Source organism: Schistocerca serialis, chromosome 7, assembly GCF_023864345.2.
Source record: "Schistocerca serialis cubense isolate TAMUIC-IGC-003099 chromosome 7, iqSchSeri2.2, whole genome shotgun sequence".
NCBI lineage: Eukaryota > Metazoa > Arthropoda > Insecta > Orthoptera > Acrididae > Schistocerca > Schistocerca serialis.
This window is the reverse complement of record NC_064644.1, coordinates 263,789,190-263,810,579: the sequence shown is the minus strand read 5'-3', so window position 1 is coordinate 263,810,579 and position 21,390 is coordinate 263,789,190. Positions and strand designations below refer to the sequence as shown.

General features: G+C 37.6%; 1 protein-coding gene across 2 annotated transcripts in view; it reads right to left on the bottom strand.

Moving 5' to 3' along the window:
- Positions 1-21,390, bottom strand: part of LOC126412195 (ubinuclein-1) — a 389,778-nt gene that overhangs the window by 52,867 nt on the left and 315,521 nt on the right. For both annotated transcript variants that reach the window (XM_050081677.1, XM_050081678.1), the window contains 2 exons: positions 9,490-9,675; positions 1,012-2,891 (listed from right to left, as the gene is read on the bottom strand). In XM_050081677.1, coding sequence (XP_049937634.1) covers positions 1,012-2,891; positions 9,490-9,675 — 2,066 coding nt within the window. The remainder of the gene's footprint in view (positions 1-1,011; positions 2,892-9,489; positions 9,676-21,390) is intronic.

Genomic DNA, 21,390 nt, shown 5'->3' with positions numbered 1-21,390 from the left:
AACAACATAACGCACTTATGATCTACGGAACACCACCACATGTACTAACCATATGTAGAGTTTATAGATTTAAGGGAAGCATATGGACAATTTAATTACCAACTGCTCAACTTTTCCCACAAACTTGTTTCGCATATCTTATTCTTATCCACCACAATACCAATTTCTACTAATACAAAATGGCTACATTAATAATTTTTGTACCAAAAAGTATTCACATGTTTCAAAGTAACTTACTTCCAACATTAAGAGTTACTTTTAGGGATTCAGGATTTCTTTACTGGAAGCATCGCATCTATTACTCTATTCCTACCTCATAACATACGTTCAAGACTTTCAAACATACTTTTTCCGGGGGAGAGAGGGGGGGGCATAGAAGTTCGATATCTGAGCTGCTATCATCAAAACCCAATTTATGTGCTTACTAACTGCTCTTTATATATGCATGGTGAGCAATTATCATGCCCATACAACCGTTTAAATAGACCCAAGATTTTCTCCACCACTATCACAGCACTGTCAGCCCCTTTACCAGGAAAAAAAAAAAAAAAAAACAGCTGAGACACACACAGACAAACAGACTGGGGAAACAGAAAATTCTACTAAACACTCTCTTGATGTGTAATGGTAATTGGTTGGTACACCCCCCCCCCCCCCTCTCTCTCTCTCTCTCTCTCTCTCTCTCTCTCTCTCTCTCTCTCTTTTCTACTGGTCACCTTCTTCCTTTCTTTTCCTCTGAAGAGGAAACTCAAGAGAGAACAGTAATATTATATTACTATTAAATTTACTGCAAAAATGATTTGTAACAGAGTTTCATCTATTGTTCAGTAGCCTGTAGCATTCATTTTTGACATTGGCATTTAATTTTTTCATATTTTAGTATTCTTTGCAAAAGGGAATACAAACTGATATAACACAAACTCCTATGTACATGCAAGTGTGTTTAAGATATTGCCCTTAATATTAAATTATGCAGATATTTTAATTTCTTTTATGGGTTAGATAACTTACCTTCCACTGTTAAAGAACTGTGTTTCATTGCAGTTGACCCCTGCTGTGGGATTGGCGAAATTGTTATAGCACCTTTTCCTGTTTTGAAGTTCAAAGTCTCAATCTCCGCCATTGTACTATCACGAAAAATGTGTTTTTGAAACTCTTCTTGGAAACCACTAAACAAAATGTTTGTTTTTCCAAATTCACTTGAAGACTTTGGTGATGAACGGGCACTCACTATATTAGCATCTTCAGATTCTACAACAGTTTTTAAATGTGAAGATTTTGTATTACTTACAGGATGCACTGAGACAGCAGAGTTTCTCGGTTGAGTGTATTTTTCTGCAGTCTGACTGGTATCTTCACCACTCATATTCTGTAACTCAACAATTGATTTCATGACACGACTAATTTCTTTGCCTATTTCTATATCAGCAGCAGACTGTTTGGACTCACTATTTACAATTGCATCATCCAATTTCTTGTCACCGTCATTGCTTCTCTTAATTTCCATATCTGTTTCTTCTTTGTCCTGGACATTTGTATCCAGTTCCCTTTTAGATGCTTGTGAAAGGGTAAAGCCATCAGCACTAGGTGTGACCCCCAAATGTTTCCCTTCAATACTATGTAGCTCTTTTGTACTCTGATTGGAAGTGTTTACTGGAGAATCACTTATCATTTGGTTTATAATGTCAGCAGCTGCAGCAGATTCTTCGCACAACTGCTTGTCTGAATTCTTTGTAAAGATTTTTGATGCTTGAGATTTCAGTTCTGCTGCAGAATGAATGGGTTCAAGACTTGCAGATGGGAGCTCTTTTGGAATACCTTTCTTTCTTTTTCTTATTTCAGTCTTCATTTTGGTATGAGTAATGTTACGCATATCGTCGGATCTAAAATTTTCACTCTTCTGATTATCATATGCGATGGAATTGTCATTTATTATTTCAATTACTTCTATACCCTCCTCTTCAAGATTGCCGGGTAAAGTAAGGTTGCCAACGTTGATAGGTGACCTTGTCCTCTCCTTTGTGGCATCTTGGAGAATTCTTTGCTTCAGGCTTATAACAGCTTTCGTGTTGCCTATAGTGTTGGAAGATTGTACTGAGGAAGAAATAGCTGGAGTGACACTAATGCAGTCTGGTAAATTAGCTAGAGAAAGTGCAGGAGACTTCTGAGAGACAACAGTCTGGGAAGAAACAGTAACAGGTATAATACTAATTTCAGAGTTTATTTTACCAGTACTGCTGCTCACAGATGGAAGAGATTGCTTACCCCCACCACTGATAGTCAAATCCAAACCTTTGGAAGGAACTATATCTACACCACCTTTAGTCTTACACTGCACAACACTCGCTACTGATACTGAAGGTGATAGTCTTTCAGGAGTACATGTAGGGCTCTTTTTCCCAGAAACATTTTGTCTCATAAACACATCACTACCACCTTTCACTTTCACAGGGCTACTTGACAATAAATGAGGCACTCCTACTTTGTTACCACTAGATGCCTGGGAAGCACTACGAATACTGCTACCACTACTGGTGGAATTCACTGACAAGACACTTGTAGGATTAGTAAGAGTCTGATTAGCTGCTGGATTAGGTAACGCTGGGGTATTTTTAGGTCTAGGAACCACATTTCCTGCAGTACCATGATGAAACATTGCTGTGTTTAGTTCAGATTTCATTTTGACCACAGCTCCAGCCTGAGGCCTTACAGTGGGACCAGAATTTGGGTTTCCTGAAGTCTGCCCAACATTCTTCACTATTTTAAGTCCAGTACTGACGCTTGCTGAACCACCATTTGTATTGTGGTACGATGGTGTTGGCTGTGTCTGATTACCAGTTGATGGATAAGGTATTTTCCTTGGAAGAGCAACTGCCTTCTTCTTCTTCAGCCTAGAACAAATGTACAAGGCTTTAATAAAAGTATATCAATATACAAATCCCCCCTCTCCAACACATACAAACAAAATCAACTGACGAATTTACATAGGAGGAGTGACTGAATCCATTACCCAGAAACTATTTCTTAAAGCCATAAACAGCATAAGCAAGTAATCACACAATAGTGAAGTCTTAATACAAGGTGTACACACGCTGGGAAATCTGGGAAAAACCTGAGAACTTTTCCATCTGGAAAAAACTCAGAAATTTTTTAGACTACAAGGAATTGTTCATTGTTTTAATTTTCAGTTAAATTTTTGTAATTTTGATTGGCAAAAACTAATAATTTAACAAGAATTTTACTTTAGCCCACTATTGCAGAATAATAGCACAGCAATAAAACAAATTAGAGAATAATACCGAAACAAAACTTTAGTTGCAAAGAAAAAGCAATATTAACAGCAACGAAACACAGTGCACCCAGACGTGTCTGCTGACAGCAATATGTGCTTTATGGCGAAAACTATGCAATTCTTCGTAACAACAAACTACTTTTAACAAGCTTGACATCAAAACTGTTTACATTTCTAACACGCCGTGGGAAAATATTGTTAATGGTGGTTTGAGAAGCATTACTTTCAAACTAGATTTTCTTTTACACAAAACGAATTATGTTATGTGTGAGAATGTGCAATTAATTTCTTAAATCACCACGCATTTGACTCCCAGTCAAAACTTTAGAAAAAAAAATGGGCCCAGACCACAAGCCATTTCATTATTTAAAATTTTACTGGCACATTAATGTTTGATATCTCCTGAGGTGGGAAAAAAAGGACACCCACACCAAGCTCCATGGTTAGTGTTTCATAGATTAAAAATCACAAAGTAACATTGAAAAAAGTATAATTATCCTTCAAATAGCAGAGTGAAGTGAGTTCATGAGCAATTTCAAATGTAATTGCTTTTCCATGGAAAAATACAAGTGCTCGAAGGAACATGTATTCAGCTAGGTGACCCACGAAATGTTTGGTGCGCAGCAGTGAAATTTATAATCATGTTTGTCAGAAATATTCAGCTGCTGCAATTTTGCAACCCACGGTTGCTTCTGGGATTCGAATGACTTCTTACCCTCTCCCTTAAAACCACATCCTTTCGTCTTTCCCTCTCCTTCCCTCTTTCCTGATGCAACTGTGGGTTGCTTTAAGCGCTGGCAGGTTGATAGACACACAAACAAACACAAACACACACACAAAATTCAAGCTTTCGCAACCAACGGTTGCTTCATCAGGAGTGTGGGAAGGAGAGGGAAAGACGAAAGGATGTGGGTTCTAAGGGAGAGGGTAAGGAGTCATTCCAATCCCGGGAGCGGAAAGACTTACCTTAGGAGGGAAAAAAGGACAGGTATACACTGGTGCGCGTGAGCGCGAGCACACGCACACACACACACACACACACAGAGACACAAGCAGACATTTGTAAAGGCCTTTACAAATGTCTGCTTGTGTCTGTGTATGTAATTAGTTTTTTGTTTCTGTGTGTGTTTGAATTACTTAATGGTGATGTTGCTATTGGCTGACTACATCATGTGTCCTACGCTCAGAATATCGGCTATCAAGGTTGGCGGGATTAAGTGACATGAGTTACAATTGGCTGACAGCAGCACATTGCAATCTCGATGTACTTATACTTCTGTAATATGAAAATAGGCAGTGTACATCTTCGTGAGCACCAAATAGTTTCCAAAATGCCTTTTTTTTTTTTTTTTTTTTTTTTTTTGGTACTAGGTTTTATTTCCTAACGTGACAGTTAACTTCTACGCTGGTATGTAAAACCTTTACCATTCAAAGGATAAGTTTCGCTGCTCCAATGATAAGTATATTGTCACTCATCGTGGAAAATATGTACTTTTACCAGAGAAAAAATTTGTTTTTTATAGAGAAATATCTGAGAATTTGTTTTTCTTGACCATGTAAACACACTGTAATAGTGTGACTGCAAATTTATTCCTACATTGGCTCAAACATGTGATCTGTGGAAGTCAAGTACATGCTTCTCTTCGTGAATAGGCATGCACAAGATATTTCTTTAAATACAACAACGATATATCACTCTGAATATCCCCATTTATATGGCCCAAGGGCTTGCAGCATTACATGGGCTACACTGATTCTCCCAGCTCACATCACCCCCTTTCCTGAATTCCAACAACCAAGTATTCTTGCATCCAACCAACCTCCTCAACTCAACCTCCATTAACAAACACCCTCCCCTTCCCCCTCCCCCTCCTGCACGCACCCGCGGACGTGCGCGCGCGCACACACACACACACACACACACACACACACACACACACACACACACACACACACACACTATGATGTAACTTACCAAACGAAAGCGTTGGTATGTTGATAGAGACACTAACAAACACAAACACACACACACAAAATTCAAGCTTTCGCAACCCACGGTTGCTTCATCAGGAAAGAGGGAAGGAGAGGGAAAGACGAAAGGATGTGGATTTTAAGGGGGAGGGTAAGGAGTCACTCCAATCCCGGGAACGGAAAGACTTACTTTAGGGGGGAAAAAGGACGGGTATACACTCGCGCGCACACACACACATATCCATCCACACATATACAGACACAAGCAGACATATTCAAAGGCAAAGAGTTTGGGCAGAGATGTCAGTTGAGGCGGAAGTGCAGAGGCAAAGATGTTGTTGAATGACAGGTGAGGTATGAGTGGCGGCAACTTGAAATTAGCGGAGATTGAGGCCTGGTGGATAACGGGAAGAGAGGATATATTGAAGGGCAAGTTCCCATCTCCGGAGTTCTGATAGGTTGGTGTTAGTGTGAAGTATCCAGATAACCCGGACGGTGTAGCACTGTGCCGAGATGTGCTGGCCGTGCACCAAGGCATGTTTAGCCACAGGGTGATCCTCATTACCAACAAACACTGTCTGCCTGTGTCCATTCATGCGAATGGACAGTTTGTTGCTGGTCATTCCCACATAGAAGGCTAGTGTATGCCTGTCCCTTTCCCCCCCTAAGGTAAATCTTTCCGCTCCCGGGATTGGAATGACTCCTTACCCCCTCCCTTAAAACCCACATCCTTTCATCTTTCCTTCTCCTCCCCTCTTTCCTGATGAAGCAACCGTGGGTTGCGAAAGCTTGAATTTTGTGTGTGTGTGTGTGTGTGTGTGTGTGTGTGTGTGTGTGTGTGTTTGTTAGTGTCATCTTAATCCCATTCGTCTTTCTCTTGTTCCTCCCCAACTCCTTTTCTCTTGGTTCTTAACTGCATTATTCATTCCACTTCAGCTTTCTTGTCCCGTCAATAAATCCTTATTTCTTACTAATTTCTTCTTCTATCTCTGGGGTGAACCTAACACAATGCTTACTAATGTGCTATCTAAGACCTGCTACTCCCTCTCTAATGTTTACCCCTTCACCTTTGTCTCCTCTCATACTCACTACAGCTAGGTCCATTTCATTCTGTGACCTGCCCTCCTTCCCTAACCCATCCCTATTTCCTATCTTAAGAAGAAAAAAGAAACTAGGATTTCTGGAACTAGGACTGCAAACACAGGCATCACATGCAGGGAATACAGTGACAGTTAAGAATTAATGTACAAATAAAATGCAAAAGGTTACATACTATTGAACTTCCACTAGTTTCACTTATCAAATATGAGCCTCTTCAGATATTCAATTCTTTGACAGCAGGTTTAAAGTCTGCTTGTCACCACTGTCAACATTAAGTGTGATCTTACTCTATCATGTTGTCATCTCAGCATATTTGAGAGAGTAACAGAAATGGAACTTCAATTTATTTTTAAAATTGCTTTTTTACACGCCTTTTCACTCCTTATGTAACAAGGAAGACAGAGAGAAAATTTTCTGCCTATTAAATCTGAAAAATGTTGACACCAATTATTTAGAATTAAATTATACAATTTTCATTTATTTTCACAACTGATTCATCATAGTCTTAGATTCATTTTCTTCCTTCTGTACAAATTGCTTCAGATTACTTAATTCACTGTGCAGGAGCTATTCTAAATTTACCACTGTAAGAATCTATCTTAATTCTGATTTTTAAATATCGTTTCTTCTTTGATATTTTTTTGTTTATTTTCAAAATATGTTCCAGAATACACATATTCCATCAGCAAATATTCTGTTGAAAAGTAGAAAAATGTCATTTGACTGTTCTCAATCAGTAAATATGTTGAAAACATCAACGTTCAATGTCAAATTATCTTCGATTTTCTAAATATTTTTAGTAATGTTCCTTTTCAATTCTAATTTGTATCCTTTTTTTTCAATTTTGCTTTCTAATCTCTCTAGTCTATCCAAACAGTTTTATGTTGTGGGTAACAGCAGCTGAAGCAATCCAAACCAGTTCATCAAACTGTCTATCCAGTTCCTTCTCATCCCGTATGGTAAGTCTCCCCTGACCCGCGGTTCTGGGTGACTTTCCGAAAATCTACTCCTTTTCCAAGACCTCTTGATTCCTTTTCCTTCCCCCTTCTTCCTTCCCTTTCAACCCTTCTGCCTGAAGAAGGAGCCACTGGCTCCGAAAGCATGCCAATCACAACAGTCTTTTATGTGTATGTTCTGTCGCCACTTGGTGAGTAGATTTTTCATCTATCCAATGAAATAATTTTGTCTATCCAGTTTATAATTCAATCTTAAACACTTACACACGCATGAACATTCTAATTCTCAGCGAATATGAATCTTGCATTTCTACAGGTAAATTTACTGTTACATATATTGTTTGTTAAATAATACGCTGTTTCCATGCCAATGGTTCTCCTTTAAGCATTGTACTTCTAGTCAATTTTATCATATGAGTAAGTTTCATTTAACCCACAAATTTGCAGCTAAGCAATCAAGACCTTAAAGGCAGGTGTCCACTAGCAAGTAATTTTCCGCAAGTTTACTTCTGCAAGTCACTTGGGCAAGCTTGTATCAGGAGCTTGCTGCAAGTACTTGCACTGTGTTTCCACCACAGTTGTGTTGTGAGATCGGCAAGTTGAAGTCTACAGTGTTGTGTTACAAACAGAGCAGCTGCCGCTGTCATTGCGTTATTTTTATTGAAGAAAAATCACAACGAAAAATATAAAGTTAACAAAAGAGGATATGTTTGGGTGAAGAAATGGCTACAAGCTATCAAGAAACACTCTTAAATGAAATAAAATCAGATGACTACACTCAGATTAAAAACGTCCTGAAAATGTCGTATGCTAGTATTGAGCATCTCTTTTCTATATTACAAGCATATATTCAAAAACAGGACACAAAAATGCACCAAGCTATATCCCCAAAGACGACCCTTCAATTACTATTCAATTTCTGCAAACAGTATTTATTACTTTTATTACCCAAGCAATGCATTTATGTTTCTGCTAATAATAATAATAATAATAATAATAATAATAATAATACAATAAGGACACCTATGTTACCATTCTACTTTCACTTCTGGTGAAACAAAGTAACCGGTAAATTTATTTAACACTTTCTTGGCTGTGATGGCCAATTATACAAGCTGTGTTTTTAAAGTGAGTACCATTTTAAACTCCCTCAATGCAGTGGTTGGCATTTGGCACAAACACACTGCCACTGCACTCTATTTTATTACAGAGTGATTCAGCATGTTTATGTTTGTTTGTAAGTATTTGAAGGCCTCCTCCAATTGTGAAACCCACCAAATGTGAAATATGCACTGTGACTCATTTTCTTAGCATTAAAGGCATGAAAGCATCTGAAATTCATTGTCAGATTAGTGAAGTGTATGGAGAAAACATTATCAGAAATGGGTGAGAGCTTTTAAAGACAGCCACACGAATCTGAAGATAAACAAAATGGGCGACCTTCAGTCATTACTGACGATTTGGTCAACTTCCGTACAGCCCAGATCTAACGATCAGTGACTACCACATATTCTTGTTTTTGAAGAAGCATCTGGACGGCCACTGCTCTAATGATTGTCTAGTCGGGTGGTATATTTCTACCGAGGACAGTATGTAGAAGCTGGTTGTACAATGCGACAAGTGCCTTAATATTGGTGGGAATTACATAGAGAAGTAGAGTAAAGTACAGGCTTCAATGTAAAAATAAAATTGCTACGTAAAGTCAGCTCATTTTATTTTTATTTAAAAACAGTACTTAAGTAAGTACACAGCTCTTAAAAGTTTAAGGGTTCCAATGGTACATTTGTTTCGGAATATGTCTTCACACCAGTCTCCAGCTGACTCTAATATTTTTGTACCAATACTGCACACATTGAATTTCTGAAAGTTTTTCTTAAAATTTCAGCAACTGACAAGTTCTGCAAGTATTTGCAGCAAGATGCAAGAAATGGTTACCATTAACTTGCAGAAACTACTTCTGCAAGTAGTGAAAGAACTTGCAGAAGTACTTTCTGCAAACGATTTGTAAAAGTTACTTGCTAGTGGACACACACATTACAACTGTTGAAGCAATGCTATCCTGATGACCCAACTAAAAGAAAAATTAGCAAGCAAGCAGGGGTAAGACTACTTATAAGACTGAATGGAGATGACCATTTGAAGTCCGTACATGCTGTAGTATATACTTACTGAGGACTGCTGTACACTTCCTTGCATTCTCGCTGGAGAATAGATATTTTCATCCACCCGGGAGGCCAAAGTGGTTTCACTTTCTCCTCCAAAAAATTACGAATGATCTCAGCTACACTTTCTTTACGTGGCTTCTGGAGCTCAATGCACTGCAGCTTAATGCGAACTACCTCACACAGATTGAACCTAGAAATAAATCATCATACATTATTTCAATTAGTCTACAAATTTATCAGTTTGCTTCTATTGGATGTTTCCATGAATTCTAATTACTATGTGATCAGGAAGGGTGTTAACTCATCCATCCACCAAATAAGAATGATCACAAAAGTGCATAAGGAAATGCACATGAAAACAGAAAATGTGCCTGATAAGAGCCACATCCATCCAAACAAATTTCAGTCTTAACTGTCAAGCAGGCGTACCATTTTTCACAACACAAGTGGGCACACAACTTACTTCGTACCACATGTAAAGAATAGCTGTCTTCATGTTACCAAGGTAAACATGTATGAGCAAAATCACAATTTAATCTAGTTTAATTAAACAAGGATAAAATAAATTTACATTACATGCACTAAAAGGCATTCTTTAGTTAAACAATAATAAAATAAATCTTTCTCTATGTCTGTTGATGGATACAAGTGTTTACCCCATGGTAATGATGTAATCGAAGTTTTGAACAGTGCAGTTTTATCACATCCCTGCTAACTGCTTATTTGATTACTATTATCTTTTAGATAACTGCCTCATTGTGGGATTGTGCTGCTAGCCTGGAATGTGGGTCATTCTGCTGTATGGATTTTAAATTTTTTCTCACCTAGCTTGCACTTTATTTTATATTACAGCTGCTCTTTTGCTGTATGATAACACAATTTATTACTATGTTAGATGAAGCAATAATGAAGGAATAGGTATGGGTCGACAATTGTAAAATGACAATGGAACAGTAAAAAGCAATGTCACTTTGGAAACCAATATTACTTTGGGTTGGAACACGTTACACATAGACATGCCTGCTTGAGGGTTAACACCTGCTTTATCTCCATCGGCTGATGTATCTGCATTATATGGTGCTAGTAAAATACAGAGGAGCAGATATTGTAGCAGGTGAATACATTAGGACTATAAGAAAAGGAAGCCTATTTAGATATATATATAACAAAATTTGGGTGTGGAGTGTATGATTATTCTCAAGGGAGGAAAACTGAGTGCGTTTCTCCTAGATAATAGAAATGCTCTGAATATTCCAAAAATTTGAGAAACAAGATCTGTTTCTGCAGTTGTGTATCTGTTCAATCAGTTACCGAAACAAGAAGAACTGGAGGAGGTGAGAGATTCAACAGTATCAGACAGTTTAATTTGTGTTTCTGACTAAGATGTTTTCAATTCACTGCAAAAATTAGTCAGAAATTAACTGAAACCTATTTTAAAATTTTTATTTATTGAATAATATGTTCCCCCACTTTCTTTATATTTTTACAACAGTAAATCTTCAACAACTGCTTCCTAGTACTATTTCTGCATGAAGAGAATCATTCACTGCTTTCCTCTCTTCCTGTGTGAATGAAATAATGTGACACTCCTTTCATTCTAAAGATTCCCAACAAGTTCACACGTACTACACATAGTAACGAATTTTGCACCCCTACAAACACCAGCGCCCAGTGTAAAGAATATTTACCCATTTCAGTTTGTAAAAATAGCTCTTCTGAAGCATTTTGTGCACAGAATCAATGTACAGACTTTTTACCTGTCCTATATTGTAATAACAACCCTGCAGAATCAAAATCTGAAAAAAAATCTATATTTATAATCAGAATATTCAGCCAGTAGGAAGAAATTTTTTAAGTTAGAATATTTCTGCTTAACTGTTATTAATAATGTAGATCTGATTTGTCTCACTGAGCACTGGCTCAAGAATGAAGAGCTATTAATATCTAAATTACCAAATTTTACAGTTCACGATAGCTATAGCTGGTTATGTAAACAGGGTGATGGTTGTCTAACAGTTGTCAAAAATGTGGTTAATTTTTGTAAATTAAATAAAAGCAATCATCTTAATGACAAGAAAACTTTGAACATTGTGTGCTTGAACTTACTCATAATAAAGTAATCATTATTTATGTATACAGATAGCCTGATTGCAGTCTTTCAAAGTTTTTATAAATTCTAGAATGTGTCATGAATTAAATGTTAATTTTTCTACATTAAATTTACTCTTTGTAAGCAACCTTATGGCTACATTTAATATGGAAAACATTGTCTATAATACCACTAGAATAATTACTATCTCCAATAGCACCGTTGATGCAGTTTTTATTACTACTTCTTTAACTCCATTATTAAATGTTAAGAATGTACCAAACGGGTTGTCTGATGACCACAGGATCTTGATAAAATTAGAGTTGTCCTGTTGTATCACCTCTGGCAAGCCAAAAGCTACAAACAGGTGCGTATTCAATGATCCCAAAAATTTAGAATTGTTTAGGTTCATATTATGCCATGAATCCTGGATGATGTGTTCAATGAGGATGATATTAATAGGAAGGTAAAGATATTTCCTGACACTGTGGCTCATTATTTTAATATTGCCATTGCCCGTAAAAGGCTATTAAACTCCAGAAAAAATAAACTAGTTTATAAAGGGTGGATTACAAAGGTAATAACGACATCCTGTGGTACAAAAAGAAACAATATACAGTAAGGAAAGAAAGGAATGATCCCATTTTTATAAATCTATATTTTTTAAAAATACAAACAGATACTTCGACAAGTTATAAGTAAGTGTAAGAAAATCAAAAATAATAATTATATACACTGAAGTGTCAAAGAGACTGGTCTAGGCATGCGTACTCAAATACTGAGATATGTAAATGGGCAGAATATGGCACTGTGCTCGGCAGCCATATGTGTGCGAGTTGCATTTGTGTGTGTTTGCCATCTAATTCTGACAAAGGCCTTACTGACTGAAAGCTATTATTTGTGACAATCTTTTTGTTGTGCCTATGTGCAACTCAGTGTCTCTGCTATATGGTGAGTAGCACCTTTCCTTTTCACTATATTGTTACATTCCATCCTGGGTTTTCCATTGTTTGCTATAGCATAATTAAATTTACAAGTTTAATGGGATAGAGATTAGATTAGATTAATACTAGTTCAATGGATCATGAATACGATATTTCGTAATGATGTGGAACGAGTCAAATTTTCCAATACATGACATAATTAAGTTAATTTAACAACATAATTAAGTTAATTTAACAACATAATTAAGTTAATATAAAAACTTTTTTATTTTTTTAAATTTTTTTTGTTAGTATGCAACTGGTCCGAGTTGTGCTGCTATAATTTTGAGTTTAATTTTTAATTTTTAGTGTTGCTAACTTGCAGTTAACTAACTTTTTAACAGGGTATGTAGTCTGATGAACTGTGCTGCCCTCAATTATTAAGGTATCATCTCACATAAGCCAAACTGTTTTGTAGTGTTTTATAATGTACGATCTAAAATTTATATCACATATTGTAAATTGAATTTTCTTCTAAAAATTTAAGTTTGTCCACTATCCTTGTCTATCCTGTACATGTAGGATTTGATGGATCAGATAAATAGAAAACATCCACTCTCTCAAATACAGGCACCACTGACAATATGAACAGAAGCAGGTTTGGGTATAAGTTGGCAATGACAGTCCTTTGTGCAAGCTAGTGGCAAATATTATTTGTAGTGTCTGCTTCACAACGTTGAAGGCTGTGGACAAATTATTGTTGTGCATTGGTCGATTAATAAAAACAATAAAACACACAGTGAAAGAGGTAGTAATACACTTTAGTAAAGAAAGACGATGTACTACAGGAGACATACTGAAGACTGCTGACTCTTCTAACTACACCAACATGTCATTGTCTAGCTCTAAATGGCTGTAAAATATTTTATTACTACTTACATAAAAGAAAGTCACAAATTTCATGAAATTAATTCCAGTAAATTAGCACCTGACACTTGTTTTTTGTGGCAACAGATTTATTGCAAGAGTGTTATGAAATAACCAACAATCAGTGATATTCTTTTATTTTTCGTATTCTCTTTACAACACAGACAACATTTGATATTTTGCCAGCACATGATTAACATAAAAAGGTATTACTCAATCAAGAGTTCGGAGAATAACACAAAATTAAAATCATGAAAGCTAACATGAAAATTTACAATTTAACAAAAATGTGTACATATATGCATAATTCACTGGACTGTCACTAATCCAGCCATTCGAGGGACATAAGGGTGCCGGATTATAGAGGTTTGAAATTTATTTTATTCATTTCTTTTGTTTTTTATTTATTTTGAAAACATAGGGTATATAATGTAATGTACTTTATTAAACCGAAGGATACAATTTTAAAACATAGATGATGCACTTTATTAAATCAAAAATACATTAATTTTCAAGGAAAACTAAGTCCTTGAGTGAATACTGTACATAATTGTACACTTGTATCACTCACTATGAAACAAGTCCCTGATTTTTAACTGTCACAATAATGATACGCGACAGCGGCATGCTTTATCACACAACCGCTTTACAAGCATCACATCGGTACTGCATTTGTCTGGTTGTTGCATAATGTACTCCAGGAAGACCTTGGCAGCTTCAGCACCAGCAGTTTGAGAAATCTTTATGCTTTCTCCTCCTGTGTCCTCTTTTTCATCACTTTCACCATTACTTTCTTGCACACTTTTGATTATTTCTTCATCTGTTAAAGTTTGGTCCAGATCACAGTTTTCCTCATTCAGCCGCTTAGTAACATGTTCATCATCAATTTCTTCTCCTCCTGGAAGGTTGTGGAACATGTCAGTGTACAAAGTAATTGATAATTCCGAGTTGACTGGCTTATCACTGTCACTCACTACTGGATCCAACTTGGCATCAGTGGATGACCACAATTTTTCCAGCTCTTCATCGTGGTAGCACTCTCCACTTTATCCCATACTTCGGGTGTTTGGAAAACAACATCACATACATTAATTGCTTTCCATGCCTTCAGGATAGTCTTGATAGTCATTTTCACTTTCATTCTGCAAGGAGACGAGAAGTGAATGTCAATAATGACATTTAATTGATTCAAAAATTCCCTGGTCCATGGGCTGAATTAGGGCTGTCACGTTGGGTAGGAGAAAGAGTGCTCGTATACCACCGCCCTTTAGAGAAACATCTGAAGGATGACTGGGAGCATTGTCAATTATAAGGATAGCTTTCAGTGGAAGCTGTTTCTTCTTCAGCTTTTTTCTCACTGCTGGTACAAACATTTCATGAAACCACCGAGAGAATATTTGTCTGTCCATAAACGCTTTCTTCTGAGCCCAATACTGCAGTGGTAGAGTAATTATGTCAATGTGTTAAAAACAACGTGGATGTTGGGATTTTCCAATCACCATAAGCAGTAGTTTATGACTCCAATTTGCATTACAACATGCCATTAATGTTACGCACTGTTTCTGTTGCTTGTAACCACGAACTACCTTCTTGTTCTTGGCAGCTAATGTTTTTGAAGGAAGCATATTGTAAAAGATTCCTGTTTCATCAGCATTATACAAGGCATCAGCAGTTAAATCTCCTTTCTCTATTATCTTCTGTATCTTGCTTACAAGCTCATCAGCATCCTTATTGTTAGCTGAGCGACTTTCCCCAGTGACTGTCAGCTGCCGAATGCCATGTCGTTTTTTCCAGTTTTATATCCAACCTTCGCTTGCTGCAAACAAGTTACTACTCCCAAGTTGTTTGTGAAATGCAGGTATTTTTTCCTTTATAATCGGGTCACTGATTGGAATTCCTTTACTGCGTTGTTGTATGAACTATCTATAAACAGCTACATCCAGTTCTTCATTCTCACTCTTTCGCATAACCTTCCATTTTCCCAACTCACTATCTATTTGTGTTGAGTACTGTTGAATAACATCATCTTTCTTTTTGATGTCGTAATAGTTGCTTGTTGAACACTGAACTCAGCAGCAATGGCTTTCTGCGAAGAACTTTGATTTAACTTATCTAAAATCTCTGGTTTCTGCTCTAGGTCTAGTGTAACGTGTTTCCTTTCTGAAGACATGATTCCAAACTGTAAAGAAAGCTACAATTTCAAATACAATATATAAAGCATTGTTGTGCACGATAAGTCATTGTGCACAAGTTTTTGGATGTGCACTGGATTACTGAGAGGCCGGAATACTGAGGGCTGGATTAGTGAGAGTCTAGTATATCACAATATGCCACAGTATCTTAATATATTTCCTAGTTATTCAGTAATGGTGGTTTCATCATACAACTTCTTAAGAATGCCACTAAAATTGTTAGCTCTTTTCATATTAAAATCTGCTGTTAAAAAGCATATTTGATTTGTAGATTACAGTTAAGATTGGATCACAGAATGTGTAACTGATGAATCTCTTATCAAAAATTTGTGTGAACAAAGCATGTCGATAAGACATTAAAATTCAGCTCTAATAATTTAGGAAACAATTCTCAAAATTTGATTTAATATTTGTTCCACATTGTTTTCTTCTTTTGCTAATTAGGGGCAGAGGGGGGTTGATCAGCAGGTAAACTTTATTTGTCATCTTATCTGAATATGAAATAATCAGATAAAATGTGTCTTCATGAAATCTGAAAGCCACAAGCACCACATATTGGAGAGTTTTTGCTGCACCAAGGGATTGTGCATTATATGGTTTGTGGGGCAGTTATCAGCGCCTGTACAAATTCCCAACCTTTTCTCAGTCCAATCTCGTCACGTGCATGAATGATGATGAAATGATGAGGGCAACATAAACACCAACCTTAAATTTGTAATAAATTGAAATTTTGCGCCGTTATCCTGTAAGTTGGTAAGCCTGCTACAAACAGCATGCAGAATGGTCAGTAGGTGGCAGCATAGTGCAGATGCACACAAACTGTCGCTGTATCAGTATAAAGGTGGCCTCCCCACTTGCGACTTGCACCAGAGAATAACAGTGTTCTGTTATTTGGTTTTTGCGTAGTGCAGGTGTGAAACTTATTGAAATTCATTGATGAATGAGGGTTCAATACGGTGATGCATGTTTGTCACAGCAGCAAGTCTACGAATGGAGTAGGAAGTTCGCAAATGGTGTGACTTCAGTGGGAGATGCTCCTCGTCCAGCTCAGGCACAACAAATTGTGAATCCACAGAACATTGCAGCAGTTGAAGCCATAGTGAAGGAAAACCGCTGAGTGACACAATGACACTGCAGCATGTTTACAGATTAGTCATGCACATTGTGCATGATGTGCTCCAGTTTCACACAGTGTCTGCAAGATGGGTGCCACGGCAGCTGACTACTGAAATGAGAGAACGACCTGTTGATGCTTGTGAAGAACTTTTTCGGCACTTTGAACGAGAAGGTGATGGCTTCCTTGCAAGAATCGTTACTGGGGACGAAACCTGGGTTCACTTCCACCAACTGGAAACGAAGAAAGCAAGCAAGGAATGGGACCATTCCTCATCACCAACACCAAAGAAGTTTTGAACAGAACCATCAGCAGGAAAGGTTATGCTGACACACTTTTGGGATGAAAAAGGCATCATTTTGGAGCATTATATGTCTAGAGGGACCACTCTCACCAGCGCATAATACACACATCTCCTAAAAAATCATCTACGGCCTTCAATCAAATCAAAGCAACGTGGATTGCTGTCAGCAAGTGTCCTTTTGCAACATGACAATGCAAGGCCCCACACTGCTCGTACAACAGTTGCAACAATCACAGACCTGCATTTTGAGTGTCTTCCTCATCCACCATACTTACCAGACCTTGCCCCAAGTGATTCCCACGTGTTTGGACCACTCAAAGACACAATGGGAGGAAAGAAATTCCGTTCTGATGAAGAGGTACGCCACGTAGTGCACGAGTGGTTGCGCGACTACCAAAATAATTTTTTTCTAAAGGAATTTATACATTTTGTAAGGGCTGGAGGGCTTGCATTGAGCGTGGGGGAGATTATGTTGAAGAGTGATACAGCTTTGTGCCACCTATGCACAATAAATAATAATTAAAAAAATATTTAAGGTTTTTATTTAAGTGGCCAAAAGGAGGTACGCCATGGTTGAGTTGTTGGCTTCACCAGCCGCAGTTTCTTGTTGCTTTCATTCAACCATGAATCTAGATTTAAAACTGAGATGATAGCATCTTGAGCCACTGAATTTGTCCTATTTGCTTCCTTTCCTGTCACATCTACCAATTCACAGACCTTAATTCCCAGGTGCCCCAGGGCTCAAATGATACTCCTCAGTCTTTAAAGTAAAGAAGGGCAATCTGGACCTGTTTATATACTGGGCATTTGCCATGAAATTGGAATGAAGGATAATGTAGGTATTAGCTGTGTAGAATTTTCATAGTATGACTATGTCTCACTTGCTTCAGTGACCACTAGACTGAATACAAATCTACATCAAAGGCTATAAATTCCTCTGGTAAATGGATCTTTACAGACATGCTAAAGGAAAACCTCAGAAAAACCAAAGGAATCCTCTTGCCTAGACATATCTTTACATACTTCTAAATAGCTTGTGGTGCTCATTTAAAATTTCATAAATATAGAGTTAAAAACATATCCAGGAACAAAATCCCTCCCATAATTCATTAGGCCCAAAATTATCTTGGGTCTCATCAGTCACCAGGGTGTGTGCGCTCCAACCCTGGAATAAAGGTCTTATTTGTCCCACATCAGGAAACTACAGAATTAGTTCACTCCTTGCGAACTATCTATGGAATTTGTTTCTATAGTAGGATTAACCACAGTTTGGAATGTTAGTTCTTCTGAAATGGACAAGAACCTCTTACGACTGAGGCATGAAGAGGAGTTGCTGCCGGAAAGGAAGTGACAGCAGCAGCAGCAGCACTACAGCCATGTAAGGGACTAACTGTGCAAATACATGAAAGCCCACCGAATCCCCTGATGGTGAGTACTTTCGAAGTTTGTTATAGACTGAACCACACACAGTCCACACATAATTCAGCCAGCAATCACAACCTAGTTAATCACATTCAGAGATCTTGTCTTTAGATCCTCCTGATGTGGTAGCCACGATAGCTTGGAACAAAGCATGAGGTCCAAGAACATCACGATCTTTAAAGTTTTGAATGAGATGTTCCTCGTACTGAATACCACTGTCCTGTTAAAATCTCTCAGATGGAACTTCATCAACGATGTACGTAATAAGTGTTTGTACAGGCAGAACTACGTGAGTATCCACTGAAACCTATCTGAGACTGCCTGAGAATATTGTCAGGCTGTTACTGATGGATGGACAACAGCTGAACACAATGTATATTGGGAAGCAACTTCCTATTATCTAGAATTGAAGCAGTGTAACTGTTTACAATTCAATCCAAGATCTTTAAGCTTGATAAGGCGACACTACTGGGACATATGGGAAGAAGACAAGGGTTTAACAACCTTCGAATGACATGGACCTAAGAAAAAGATTACAAATTCAGACAGAATAAGAACAGCTTAGGAAACTGGCACTATTCTTTTCAGATGAACAATCCCACTATTTACCTCAAGCAACATGGGAAAATCAAATCTGGATGGGTGGAGGAGGCTTACACTCCCCCTTCATTCAGAATGGAAGTCCAGCCTGCTACCCACTCCAACATCTCACCCGATATACTAATAGGACACGTTAACCTCTTTCTTGACCTGAGAGCTGAAATTGCCCCTCCAGTGAGTTGAAAATTTAACTGTTTGTGCCGCATAAGGGGAAATGTGCATGGGCTGCCTGAGGGACATTTATTGTGTCGCTGAAGCAGCTTTCTCTCATAAAACTAGTTTATTACATATAAATAAAGGAAGTAGAGGCAGCTGGGTTTATAAGGTTTACATTATTGCTGATTTGGTTACACTTCATGTTTCAAGGTGTGCTTTGCAAGGAGCCATATTCAGGGCAATGCTCTCAAAGTACGCCATAAACGTGTTGACTGTAACTCAAGCTAATGGGCTTTCCATCATCAGGCCTTCTGTCTGGTTAAAATATTCTCCACCATACAAAAAAATATGGTGACCTCGGCGTATGCTTAAATAATCCACAACAGTGTCATCGAATAACTGAACATGCATGAATAATGGGGCTACATCAAAGCTGACCACCTCCTTGAAAATGTAGGCATTTAATTTTACTAATGAAGTCAATCATATTCTTGATATAGTGCATACAGTGACCAATGTGCAGAGTAATGAGGTTCACCAGATGTTTCACAAGTCTGAAAGTTAGTAATCCAGTGATGTTCACAATGGCACAAAGGGATGCGCCCTTCTCATGTATTTTTGAAAGGCCATAAAATGTAGCTGGTCAAGGTGTGTGAGGGAGGAGATATTTAATGATGGTCAGTATTGATGTGGTCTCATTATGCATTACAATCAAGGACTCTAAGATCTGCTCTCCCAGTTATTTGATGACACTGTTGTAGATTTATTTAAGCACACTCTGATGTGATAATATTTTTTGTACAGTTGAGACTATTTTAACCAGACAGACACACTGCAATGGGAAACTCATTAGCTCCAGTCACAGCCAACCTATTTATGGGGTACTATAAGGACATCATCCTGGACACAACTCCAGCAAAGCCTAGAGTACGCTGACAACACATTTGTTACCTGGTCTCACTGACAAGAAAAGCTGGACGAGTTCTTGGAACACATCAAAAATATCGATGTCTGCATTAAGTTCACGACAAAGGCGAAGGCAGATGGTGCCTTGACAACATCTAAAATGGTTACCTATCATACAACATACAATGATCATTTAAATCATTGTCCGATAGCACAATGCTTACAAAATTAATAAACAGGTGCACAGGATGGATCTCTCTCGCACGCTTAGTCGTAATTAAGCGATGGTAATGAAGTCATTTTGAGTGTTCCTCGAAGTATAAGGTTTCGCCGAACCAAGGTAAGCAAGTAAAAAGTATTCTTTTTAAAAACACCCTATAATTACCACACTTTCGTCTCATGTATGTGAATACTTTTTATGCAGTACAAATCCCATTTCTCCTCTCTACATCTACATCAACATCTACACTCTGCAAACCACCATGAGCTGCATGGCAGTAAGTATATCTCACTGAACTAGTTATTAGGGTTCCTTCCCGTTCCATTCATGTACTAAGAGCGGGAAGAATGATTGATTGAACACATATGTGCAAGCAGTAGTTAGTCTAATCTTATCTTCATGATTCCTATGTGAGCAATACGTAGGGGGTAGTAGTATATTCCTGAATTAATCATTTGGAGCTGGTCCTTGAAACTTTGTTAATACTTTCTCAGGATAGTTTACATCTATATTAAAGAGTCCTGCAGTTCAATTCCTCCAGTATCTCTGTGACACTCTCCCAAAGGTCAAACAAACCTGTGACTCTTTGTGCTGCCCTTCTCTATATACATTCAATATCCCCTGTTAGTCCTATTTGGTACAGATCCCACATACTTAGCAGTATTCTAGAACTGGTTGCATTAGTGATTTGTACACAATCTCCTGTGTAGACTTACTGCACTTCCCCAGTATTCTACCAACAAACCGAAGTCTACCACCTGCTTTACTCACAACTGAGTGTATGTGATCATTCCATTTCATATCCCTACAAAGTGTTACACCCAGGTATTTGTATGAGTTGGCAGATGCCATATTATAGTCATAGGATACTACATGTTTTTTGTTTGTTTTATGTAGTGCACAGTTTTACTTTTCTGAATACTTAAAAAAGTTACCAATCTCTACATCAAACTTGAAATCTTATCAAGATCTGACTGAATATTTATGCAGATTCTTTCAGACAGTACTTCGCTATACATAACTGCATCATCTGCAAAAATCCTGATTTAATA